The sequence below is a fragment of the Mustela nigripes genome, chromosome 13 (assembly GCF_022355385.1).
Source record: "Mustela nigripes isolate SB6536 chromosome 13, MUSNIG.SB6536, whole genome shotgun sequence".
NCBI lineage: Eukaryota > Metazoa > Chordata > Mammalia > Carnivora > Mustelidae > Mustela > Mustela nigripes.
Genome location: NC_081569.1, coordinates 129427347 through 129440094, shown reverse-complemented (window position 1 = coordinate 129440094; position 12748 = coordinate 129427347). Strand labels below are relative to the sequence as shown.

Sequence of the window (12748 nt, the reverse complement as noted above, 5' to 3'; positions counted from 1 at the left end):
TCTCTAGTTTGGGTAAGCATTGTTGTCATTTGAATAACATGTGGAAATCTAGGTGTAGAAAGCTCAAAAGTAACTTACCTAAAATATATAGGCAATAGGTGTCAACTCTGAGATTTGGACCCAGGAAATGTATTGCCAGGCTCTATACATTTTCTTAGGCAATACTGCCTCTGAAATTCAGCCATCATTTGAGAAATATTTTGACATTGTCTGTATGCCAGGCACTGTTCTGGGCTCTGTGGATGTAGCCCTGAAGAAAACAAACTAACAAAACTCTTGCCCTGAAGGGACCTTACATTAGGGGTGGGGTAGGAGGGGCGAGGAAACCGGCAGTAAATCAAATAATTAGGTATGATGATAAAAGATGAGCCTCGTGGTGGAAAATAAAGCAGGAAGGTAGATTAGGGAGTGCCTAGGTTGGAACTGTTGAAACTTAAAATAGGGTAACAGAGAAGACCTTACTGAGGCCTTTAAGCAAACACCTGCAAGATGGGAGGAATATTATTCAAGTTCTATCCGTTGGGACTCCCAGTCAGTCTCCAGGGATGCGGCCCTGGCACGTGTATTTTTAACAAACCCCACAGGTGAGTCAGGTGCTCAGCGAGGTCTGGAAGCCACTGCCCTAGGGCTTCTTTCTGCTCAAACTGAGCACGGTGTATTGCACCTTTTGCTTTCAGGAAGTCAGGGAGGAAGTGGGAGTTAGGGTTTGAAACTGGCAGTAAGGTGGTGGTTATGTAGCTATGAGCTCACACCAAATGGAAAAATCCAAAGATGAATCCCTTCTTCCTCATCTGGTGCCAAGGAAGATGAAAACAAAGGATTCATGGGAGCCTACGTTTTATCTGTCTTGGATTTTGGCAATGAATGCTTCATCAGATTAAAATCTAAACGGGTATTCTCAGTGAGGAACAGATCTTGGGGGTCATCTCCAAGAGCAATCACGAGGGAGGAGACTGAGGTCCAGAAAGGGCTCTGCCTGGCCACACAGGTGGTTATCAGCAGAGCTAGGATGAGCCCACAACTCTCCTGACATCAAGCTGTGCTCTTGCTGTCACGAGACACGCTAACACATGGCCCTACCCAGTAAACATGTGTGGGTGACTGGTTGAACTGAGTAGTTTATTGGGTATTTAAAAAGGCTTTTTAGCAGTGGGCCTTACTAGGGATATTGCTTACTTTCAGGACCGTGAAGCCATCTTCTGGCAGGGGGGCAGAGGGTGTCTAGCTAACCAGCACCGGGGACCTGGCCCGTGGTGTTGACTCAGGGATGTTACATGGAGAGTCAATAAAGACTCCACTCGGTTGCCCCATTAAGCTGGGAATTCGAGGGACATCTTCCTCTGCTGACCTAGGAATATGGCTGGTACCCAGGAATATGTGCAGGAGAAAAATACTCTAATAAGATCTGATATCAAAAAGTCATCAGGCTCTGCTGCTTGGCACTCAGATGATTTCCCTCAAGCCACCTCTTTGCACCTTACAGTCCTCAATTTTTGGACAGAGATATCACTGATGCTCACTATGTGGGGGTGTTGGAGGGATAACTTGACTTTTGAACATTATCACTACTTAGGTATTTGACATTTTGGTTCAGTCTCTGTCAACTTCTTGAAGGCAGAGATTATGTATATTGCATGTTCCATGAGAAACTATTTATTTGCACCTGACCACTCCCCGCTCCCGTGAGCCTGTTTTCTTATCTGTCCTGTGGAAATAATAGGCGCACCTTGCTTTTCACATAAGGTTATTATACCCTTCCCGTGAGCTAATAACTAAGGAAATCCTTTGTTCATAGTAAGGGCCTATATAAATAGGAAGGATCAATTTAATCACTACTATTAGTAGTAGGCTTTGCACTTAATAACCTGTATTTAAACAGAGCTACACACGTAGACAGTTCCTAAAGACTAACATTTTTTTCGCTGTCCCATAGGAGCGGCGCTAGCAGGATTTAGTAGCTGGGGGTTTCTTCCAGAAGTCAGGCAAAGCAGTTTAGGAAAGTTTTGGTTTAAATTCAGAGGTGGCACAGGGACTCCAGGAATCCTGCGGCGGTTCCTTTAAATATTGAGATGAAAGGGCGGAGCCGTCGTCAGGGACGCGACTGCGCCGCTTGGTTTCCAGGAAATGACCTCTGGCGGCCGCGGAGATGGAGGATGTGCTGGACCTAGGCGAGGAGCGGCGCAGCGGCTTGGCCACCTCCGTGAGGACCGACTTGGGGGCTTGGGGCTAGGATTTGGCGGGTGGTGAGGGGCGACCTAGCCGGCCCGGCTTCCCGGAGGCGCCTCAGCCTGGCCTCTCGCAAGTGGCGGGGGCGGACGGACGCGGAGCCGCGGAAGTGAGGCCAGTGAAGAGGCTGCCTCAGCCGCCCCGCCCCCGGGGCAGCGGTGGGCTCCGCCGCTACGGGCCTGGGGTTTGCTTTCTTTAAAATTCTCTGAAAGCAAACAAACAGATCCTGCCCCCGCCGGCCTCTGGGACCCGTGGGAAATTTCCCAGCCAGGCTCCGCTTTCTGGAGCCGTGAGTGCCAACTCCCCTAGAGAGGGCATATCTGAGGGTGACTGGAGGCATCCTGGGCCAGAGTCGCACTTGCACCCATGCTAGGGTTTTTTTTCCCTTGAGAATTCTCATGCTATAATTTCATGTAAAAACCTCAGTGTTTTATGCATGGAGGGCAGGCTGGTAGGCTGGTGCTGACTGGAAGGGCCTTTTCTTGCCCCTTGAGTTCCCAAGAGGTCGTGGGCACTACCTTATTTTTATGATTTAGGATTTATAACGTGGAGGAGTGGCTAGGTGCTGGGGGGGCCCAGAGGTCAGATGGAGTACGAAGCTGCTTACTGGGTTAAAAAAAAAAAAAAAAAAAAAAAAAAAGAAAAGTGAGCATTGTGTGTCAACTGTACCCAAATCTAAAACATTAACAACAAACACACGCTCCCCAACCTTGGTTTCCTTATCTCTAGAATGGAGATGTTGATACTTCAAAGTAAAGTGCTGCAATGAAAATGAGACGGAGTAACGCCTGGGAAGCATTTCATGCAGCGCCTGTCATGTGCTAAGTTATTAGAAGAAGTTCGCTGCTATGACTTCTGAGGCTGCAATTTACCTGGTTGTGTATATAGTCTGTAGATCATCGACCTCGATTCAAGACCCAAGTTCAGTGTTGTAACTCCATCACAGTCCCATCAAACCCTTTTACCTTTAAAATTAGTCAGGACCGCAGTCACTAGAAGATTGGGGCACACGGCAGGTCTTCGGTTTCTGCTCTGGAATCTCTGTTTTGAAGGGCCCTGATAGCATCAGATGTCCTCCAAGGTACTGGAGAGGAGCACCTCTCAGGGGACAAGAACAACTGTTCTAGGATGAAGCAGGTCCCTTGACTGACCAAAGAGAATATTAGGTCACCGGGTCTTTCTGAGATGTGAACTTGTTTAGTCCCTGGGAATGTAAATGTAGTTATGCATTCATTCTTTCAACAAATATTTATTGTGTATCAGATATTGTATATCAGGCATTGTGTTAAGTGCTGGAGATGTAGCAGTGGGAAAAGAAAAACGGAAAAACCAACAACACAGGGATATCTGGCTGGCTCAAAGCATGGTGGAGCATGTGACTCTTTTTTTTTTTTTAAGGATTTATTTATTTATTTGACAGGCAGAGATCATAAGTAGGCAGAGAGGCAGCCAGAGAGAGAAAGAGAGAGAGAGGGAAGCAGGCTCCCAGGACCCCGGGATCATGACCTGAGCCAGAGGCAGAGGCTTTAACCCACTGAGCCACCCAGGTGCCCCGAGCATGCGACTCTTGATCTCAGGGCCCATGCTGGGTGTAGAGATTACTTAAAAAAATAAAATCTTAAAAAAACAACAGCAACAAAAAGCAAAGTCCTTGTCCTCAGAGGACTTACAATCCGGCGGGGGAAAATGGACAATAAACAGACTATACATTTAAAATACACCTACATCTAAATATAGTAAAGTAGTTTTTCTACCAGTCATTCCTGTGGATTTATACAGGGCCTTCAAAAAAAGCTTAAAACCTTAAAATACTTTACAGTTATTAGAGAAACCGCCCGGAAACCGCATTTAGAGACAAGATTGTTGAATTTTTGTTTTAGCACAACCACTGTGCATGGTACACCATGTTCAGATACCAAGTGCTAGGACAAGTGGGAAAGGGGAGAGATAGGCAGAGGGGTGGAACTGTCTGCCTCGGAGGAAAATGAGCTGCTGATCAGAAAAATTGTTTCCATCATCCCCGAAACCTAAATTACTGGCTTGAATTTGAAATGTAAACATGTCATAGGATTTTTTATGCAACTCCTGTGTAACCCCTTTCAATGTATTGGTGCAGACAGTTCTTAGAACATCTGAAAACTGAAACTCCAGCATGGGATAGTGGAAAGAACTGAGAAGCTGAAGACAGAAGAAGATTTTGCTTTTTGATTTTCTTCTGCCATTTCCTTGCCTTGCTGGGCCTCACTTTCCACACTTGTGAATTGGCATCAGTCCTAGTCCCTGCTCCTGTGAGAATCCAGTGAAGCCACACCAAATGAGATTTTATTAATGAGTGCTTATATTAATGCTGGTTTTAGAAAAGCCAACAACTGAAATATAAATATTTCAACATCCACCAGTCTGCCTAAATAAAGTTTTGTTTCTGTGCTGGGAAGCATTTGAGACACAGAGCCTCCACCCCAGGAAGGCTTTGGGGAACACCTGCAGATGGTTCATTTGATAACTCAGAATTTAAAGCGTTCTGATTTCTGAAGCTGATGGCTCAAAATTCTCGTAAGAGATTTTCTTTACTCTCTAGAAGCACAAATCCAATTAGTGTATGCGTCAGAGCAAATGCGAACTATATTTCTCTGGTGCTAGTTGCCATGGAATTTAAGGATACTTCCCCCCAGAAGCCTTTTTGATAACAATTTCATGCCAGGCTGCAGCTTTGAAATGAGGCCTTTCTAGAATCCTGCATTGGAACATGAGAGCCTTTGCCACCTTCTTCCCTGAACTTTGGCACGAGGTCTCTGTTCATTCTAGAGGAATGCCTGTGTGCATTTCTTTGGGTAGGAAAGATCTATGGCAGTTAAAAGAGAAACCCCTGGTCATTAATCCAGGAATTTCATATTTTCCTATCAAATAGAAGGGGCATCAGGCGTTATTTTAAGGGTATGGAGCATTTTTGAAAAATATGTTCAAGTTGCTCAAATTCCCTCCCCCCCCCCCCCCCGCCCCCCGCCTCAAATCCTGTCCTTTTACCTTCCCAGAATTTTCGTTCTCACAGTGGCTCAAAGATGTTTGGGTCAGCAGCACTCATCTCTCCTTACAGGGGCCGAAGATGGGTCGCCGAGCTCAACAGGAGGCAGCTCAAGTTGAGAATCATCTCAGTAGCAAGAACTCCTCTTCGATTCTGACTGGAGAGGTAGGTGTTAAAAAAAAAAATGCTTTCTAAGAGTAAGTAATTACTTAATGAGCAAGGATTTGGGATTTGATATCACTTCTCTGTAATGCCAGCCCTTCCTCCTATCTTGATTTAGGAATTCCCTTCCTTGGCATTCATCCTGGTAACAAGAAATGAAAGAGGAACGTTTTTTTCTTTGAAGCCAGAGTAGTTTCTGTGCATTGCGTTATATTCTCAGTGAAGACGGTTCTTAAGTTTGCTGAAGCCAGGGACGGGGAAGTTTCAAAATCCAGTAGAAATCCAGGTTTTTATTTCTGCCGAATCAGTGCCAGCGAGGCATGCTGGTGATGTAAGGTTGGATTACACAACTGGACGTTTGCTCTCAGTAGTGACCTGCACTTGCTACAGTTTTCAGGCAGGAAGGGGATTAGTGCTGGCCTTACTTCCCTGGAAACTTTTCTGAGTGGCCTGGAATTGTGGGAATTTATTTATCCAGCTACTCCACGGAGCATGGGTAATCCTGATGAGGAACACTTTTAATGCCAGGGCACTATTTTTGGCAGTTTACTCAGATCCCCTTTGTTTTGTATCTTCCTTTGTCCGTTTGAATAAACTGTGCTCTTTTCAAGAACCAGTTTCGGGATAATCCATCTGTCGGCTCTTCCTAACTTCCGCAGGCCAGCGTAGGGCTCCTTCTTGGTGCCCGTAGTACCTGTTGTAGGACATCTGCATGTTCTCACACAGTGCGCTCATTTTCTTTTTAGGTGTTTATCTGCCCCACTATGCAGTGAGTTCCCACACAGCAGGAAGTCTGGCTTCTTCTCAGTTCTTTAGTTCATTGGCCATAGGAGGTTTAAAATCGATGAGGGGCCTTCGCTGAGATGCCTAATGAGCTAGGCAGGTGCCTGAGCAAAGCATGCTGGGGACAAGACACAGGTACACTTACTTACGGTATCACAGATGTAGGAATAGTCTTCACTTTCATGGGGAGCAAGTTCTCTAGCACTTCTGTGAGCAGTCCACATGGCCCTTTCGATGTGTCTTTTACTTTCTTACTTATTGTAGAGATGTGGGTACAGAGCATCATTACTCTAAGGAAACTGTCATTCCGGTACAGAGCTGCTGGTGGCTGGCCCATGGCCTCACTGCCTGGACATCATAGGGAGAGGGTGGGAGATGGGTTGTGCGAACCAGAGGCCACCTGTCCCCCGTAAAGAGGAAACCACTGCCTAGCTAAAGCTGATGGACACTGTGGGGAACACAGGCCCAGTATTGCCAGATCCTCTGATTTTCTGAGAGATGCTGGCAGTCTAAAATTTTGTGAGAGAGCAACACATTTTTATAGGTGAGCAACTAATTATAACAAACCATCATGAGGGCTGGATTAGGCCCATGGGTTGTCAGTTGGTGACTTTAGCCCAGAGCACCTGCATTATAGTGCTTATTACGTTGTATTCTAGTCATTTCCATGACTGGCCCCCTCATAAGAGGTGAGCTTTTGGAAGGCCGTCCGTCTCTCACAGTGCCCAGCACAGGTGTGAGGCTGACAGGACCGGGGTTGAGGGGGGTGGGTGGTGAGGTGCACCGTGTGCGGACGGGGGCCGTCACAGGCTGAGGAAGAGTGGCGCAGGATGGCAGGTGAGTACATAGTGGTGCACCGGAGGCCCCGGTAAGGGGGACGGTGGTTCAGTGTGGGGAGATGGCGGAAGAGGACATATCATACCCATCCCTGGATCTGAGGGAGCTTGACTTACAGTAGCATATGCCTGCCAGAAGAGAACGGCCAAGTGGAAGACTGGGTTAATGGAGTCTCCTCTTGGCCTCTGGCCGCTTTAGACTGTGGGTCCAGGGACATCTTCCCAATAGCAAATCCTTTTCTGCTATTTTTTCAACAAATAGTTACTGAAGTTTATTATGTGCCAGGCACCATTGCAGAGGGTTGGCATATTTTAGTGAAAAAAAGAGACAAAATCTCCTGCCATATTGGAACTTTCACTCCTGTGATCACTGGCAGCCGGAAAGACCGATCACGTGTCTACTTAATTGTGAAGGAGGTTTCAGCCACCTGTGGTGGTTAGGTGATGGGCCTGTGATAGGCCAGGATATCCTGGAATGACCTGTTGGCCTTGAGGCTCTGTGTAACCCCCACACCAAATCAGCTTCCTGGCTGGGGTCCATAGGCATTGTTCACCTACCCATCGCCTTCCCCGTGGATCCCAGTGAGAGTCAGGACTGTGACGGCTAAACTTCAAAAGCACAGACGGGGTTTCAGCCTTTCTGGAAGACCTATGTGTTTCCCCAGGGACATTCACCTCTGGGCCTTAGCTTTTTTCCGAGAGAACATGATGAAAAGTCATTCTGTTCTTTGCCCAACTGGTGCCTCCAGCAGTGACAGGCCGGTCAGAATTCCAGGATTCCTTCTCTCCCTGGGCTGACTGAGGTTTAAAGCGGTGTGGGCAACCTCCCCCAGGGCCAGATGCTCTGTGTGCTGTGTGGGACTTTTCGGCTGTTTCTTTCTAAAATTAGATCCCAGGACTTTGGTGTGTGCCCATTTACATTCCAGTTCTGAGCGTATGACCTGACGTGTTTATTTTTGTCCCCTTGCTGACTAGATCCTGGGAGGAAGCTATCCCTGCAAACATAAACATGGCACCTGGGGGCCATTCCGACATCCTGGAGTGACTGTAGAGATAGGTAGGAACGTTTGTTTTGAGGTGAGGTGGCGGAGCTGGGTGCTCTGGTGGAGGAGACAGAGAGGCAGTCTGCTAGAACAGAGAGAACACAGGGCCTGACACCACAAACCGGGACTGGAGACCGGCTCTGCTAATTGCCTGGATCTTGGACAAGTCCACTGATCTCTCTAATCCTCTATTTCACTGTCTGTCTAGTGGCGGTAACAATGCCACCAGGTTGCTGTGGGGATTAAGGGAGAGATGTGTTTGACAGCACCACACGCCTTGTGTTCCTTCAGGAAACTCGTGAGTAGATGAGGATTGGACAGGGCTTTTCCATTTTAATTACAGGGCAGCCACGTAGGAGGCCAGGAGCCTGGGTCTCCTGTCAAACTGACTGCGAAGTCTCTTCGAGAGCGCTACTCCTTATCCCTTCAGGAGACTGGTAGTGATCTAAAGCAGGCTTTGTGCTTCCTAGGTGCAGGGGGCCATTCCTCATGAAGAGTGGGTAAGGACACAGGGCTTGGGGTCATACAGGCCTGGGTTGAAATCCTGGCTCTGCCACACGTGAACCCTACTCAGCAAATTATTTAACTCTTTCGTCCCACCCTTCTTTTGTTTTGAGATTTTATTTATTTGAGAGAGAGAGAGAGAGAGAGTTCCTGAGAGTGAGTGGGAGCACAGTAGGGGCAGAGAGAGAGAACGTCAAGCAGACTCCCTGCTGTGTGTAGAGCCTACCTTGGTGGAGACCACCAAAGCCAAAACCAAGAGCCGGGACGCTTAACTGACCGCGCCACCCCGGCGTCCCAGGAGCACAGCACAGGCTTACCTCACTCAGCCTCAGTTTCCTCATGGGTAAGGCAGGAGTCATGATATCACATCCTCCACAGGGCGGCTAAAAAGAAAAAATAAGATAATCGATGTAAAGCCCTTCACACAGTCTGGCACGAAGCACCCAGTATGTTGCTAATTGTTATTATTTCTGTAGGACTTGGATTCTTTTTATTTTGCCTTAACCCTCTCTGCTAAGGTTGAAAACTGGTAGCCTTGACGTTGAATGTTGCCTGTAGTGATGTCTTGTTTGATCCTTACAGAGCTAAAGCTTTTAAAATTCGGTTGTTACTTATACGTTAGGAAACTTGACGTGAAAATCCCAATTCTGGGCTTCTCTTTAAAATCAGAACTTCTGGCCCAGTGGAAATGCTGGGCTGGTAGCCCCACCCCCTCCACCCCCCAGGGGCGGAAGTTGGCAGGAGCTGGCCCGAGCTGATGTGTGGCCTACCTCATGCAGTTTGCTGCCCCTTCCTTTCATACACCTGTCAGGTTTACTCACATTTGATCTGCCTTCTATTTCCGTTTAACTTGAAATCTCCTGGTCTTTGAGGATGGATCTATTTTCAGGCATTCTTGTGCATCTCTTAGTATCAATAATTTAGCCACATGCATCAGACACTTGATCCCAGTTTTTGAATCAAGCAGACATGATTTAAAAAAAAAAAAAAAGATTTATTTATTTCAGAGAGAAAGACAGAGAGTGAGTGAGCAGGGGGAGGGACAGAGAGAGGAGGGGAGAGAGAATCCCAAGCAGACTCTGTGCTGAGTGTGGGGCTTGATGCCAGGCTTGATCCCAGGATGCTGAGATCATGATCTGAGCCAAAACCAAGAGTCGGATATTAACTGACGGTGCTGCCCGGCTGCCCAGGCATGATTTTTCTAACAGCAGGCAATCCAGTGGAGAGCAGAGTAGGGCAGGTGCAGTCACTGAGCAACATCATGCCTTACCCCGGCCCCTTCTAGCTTCCTCCTCTGCCATCTGGAGCTTGTGACTTGCTCCTATAGTTGTAAGATGGCTGGTTGCTCCCCAGGGGTCAGACCTGCATTCTAGGTAGGGAGAGGGGCAAGAGTTTAAAGTTCAATGTATTTGTCCACTAAGTTTGTTTCTTATGAGGAAAACAGTAGCCAGAGACCTCACCAAGGAGACTTCTAGTTATATTTCATTGATCAGAACTGGCTCTTCAAACAGCCTGAGTTTCAAGGGGCTCTTCAGTGAGGCCTGTTGCCCCAGCCATAACATGGCAGTTTGGGGTAGGGGAGACTGGCTGCTGAGTAGGTAGTTTCCAACTGATGTGTCATCACTTTTTTAAAAAATTGAATTCATACACAGATTTTTTTCCCATAAATTTGGGTATGACAGGAAAGAATTATTTTTAGTAACAACAAAAAAATCCACATTCCTCTCCAGAGTTCTAATTCGAAGTCATGTAGAGATCAGTGAAACATTATATGCCCTGAAATTTCCAGGATACCTGATTGAGTTACCTTTGTCAACTCTTCTGGATCTTTTCCTTCTGCCCATTTTCTCTGTTGCCTCCCGGGGCTCTTTGCCTCTACCTGTGGCTCGGTCCAGGTGATGAAATGCTTCCTCCCTCTCTGAGAGGAGAGGGGAAGGTCTCTTTCTTTGACTCGTCCTTCAGTAAGTTTTGAATACTTTGCAAGAACTCCAACCATTTGATTGTACTGAGTAACCTTAAAAATGAGCTCTTCGTGTAGTTTCGCTCAGAGTTGGTCAGAGTCATACCTACTTCTTTAGGGATGTCGTAAAGAAATTAAGTAATACAGATAAAATGCTTAACACAGTCTCCAGCTCACAGGAAACAGCAGTTATTGAGAAAGTTTTTGACTGCACTCTTCTGTCTTGGGGACTTTGGGGGTCACCTGTCACAACTCAGGGTTGGATTACTAGCTGCATAGTTGAGTGGTAGTTGAGGTTGGTATTATGGTTACAGATACTGTCCCGTGATGCATGTCTGCATGTCTGTAGTATGTACCTTTCTCTGGTCAGGGCAGCTCTGAGAGTTTCTCTGCCTAAGCTTTCACCTTCTGTTGATACAGATGATCCTGCCCTTAACACACTCCCTCAAGACCAGGACATCTTCTACCATAAGTTATACTACCGAATCATGGGATTGGTGAAAAGTGATCTTGGGCAAAAGCTGTCTAGGTCTGGTCATTCTTTTGGATGAACACTTCTCACTTGGGTCTAGATCTCTTTGTGGCTTAACTTTTAGTTTGCAGACTCTCCCTTTCATAATAATTTCGGCTGATGTTGGAACGATTGCCATCTCTCGGTGAACTGCATGTGGGGTCCTCGTTAAGGCTCATGGTGGCTCTTGAAGCAGCGGCTACTCTTACCCCATATTAGCCATGAAGACACTGAGACTTCGAGAGGTTGGACGACTGGTTCAGAGTCATCCAGCTCATCTCTGACTCTAGTCTGATCTCTGTGATTCCTGCTAGATAGGTAGGTGCACAGCCCTCCTAGCAGAGAAAGGCTTTTGGAGAGGGAAGAGAAGCTTTTGGGTTACTCCCTTGGAATCCTTCTGGAGCGCGAGTAAGTTCTCACTTGATGACCCTGATCCATCCACTTGTCCGAAGAAATGTTTGAGTCACAGCTGTTCCCTTTCTCTCCACCCCCCATCCCTTCAGTGTTCCTCCTAGGACGCAGAACTGAAAGTTAGCCAGATTCTCTCGCAGGAATCTGAGCAATGCTGTTGGGCTCATGTTCCCAAATTAGGCCAATTTCCTCATCCCTCAGCAGCTTCACGCAGCTGGAGCTCCCTCGGTGCTTTGCATGACGTCTCTCGCCCTCTGCCTGTTCCCTGACTGCTCTGCCAACCGGGCAGCTATTTTCAGCCCAATAGGGTTATCTGCTGACCCTTTTTGGTGACATTTTTCTTCTTTCTCACAAAAATAACTTTCCTGATTGGTCACATTTTTCAGCCTTTTTCGTAGGCGCTCTCCAATGGGCTGGGTTGAAGGATGCTCCCGATAACGTCGTCGAGGAGGGATGCAGGGAATTTGATGAAGGACTGTTTTGTGAGGAATGCGTTTTCCACACTTCATATTTATGTCGTGCTTCGCATGCTTCGGTTTTGAACTCTCTCTCTCATGGTGGGCGATGCACATCACTCCCCATCCCTAGGGCCGCCACTGTGGGGGAGGGAATGTCAACTGAGGGCAGAGCCTGTCCTTAGAAACAGCATCTTTAGGTTTTCTTCCAGCATTGGCTTGAGCCCTTTCATTGTCCCAGCCCGATGCACGGGAACACCTCGTGCCTCGGTTTGCTCCCTGTAAGGGCAGGGGGAGTCACTCTTGCTGGTTTCCGCGAGTCCCAGGTTGAGAGGCGGTGCTTGAACAGCACCTGAAGGTTCTCTTCGGCCTCTGTAGAGTTAGGTGAGAAATATATGTGAAGAGTTTAGTCCAGGACCTCACATTAGCTGTTGTTCAGGTGATCTACACAACGTGAGAAGAAGACCTCATTACCATTCTGTCTCTAATCCCCGCTCTGCCAGTTTCAGGGTGTTTGCCCTGGGCACGTTCTTTATCCACCCAAACCCTGGTTCCTTGTCTCCACAGATCCCATGGAGATAACAGTAGAAGCTATCCATTAGCGTCGTTGGAAGATTAAACAAGAATGTGTAATGCTTTTCCAATAGTGCCTGGTACATACTATTACTGTCGTTTGAAAGTATTAGAAAGTATCACTCATTTAGGTTTGATTGCAGTTCGGCTCAAGATACAGAGACATTCATATTTCTTAGAACTAACTGGCCCCTAGGACCAAAGCATTTGGATGAGGAGCCCTTTTGGTGAGAAAGCCATTTTATTTCCCTCCTCTAGGCCT

The 12748-nt window shown here is 47.1% G+C and overlaps 1 protein-coding gene across 1 annotated transcript in view; it reads left to right on the top strand.

The window, feature by feature from the left end:
* The first annotated feature begins 2109 nt into the window (after nt 1-2109).
* Nucleotides 2110-12748, top strand: part of IFT43 (intraflagellar transport 43) — a 79997-nt gene continuing 69358 nt past the window's right edge. Inside the window, exons 1-2 of the mRNA XM_059371329.1 lie at nt 2110-2200; nt 5321-5413. Coding sequence (XP_059227312.1) covers nt 2147-2200; nt 5321-5413 — 147 coding nt within the window. The 5' untranslated portion in view covers nt 2110-2146. The remainder of the gene's footprint in view (nt 2201-5320; nt 5414-12748) is intronic.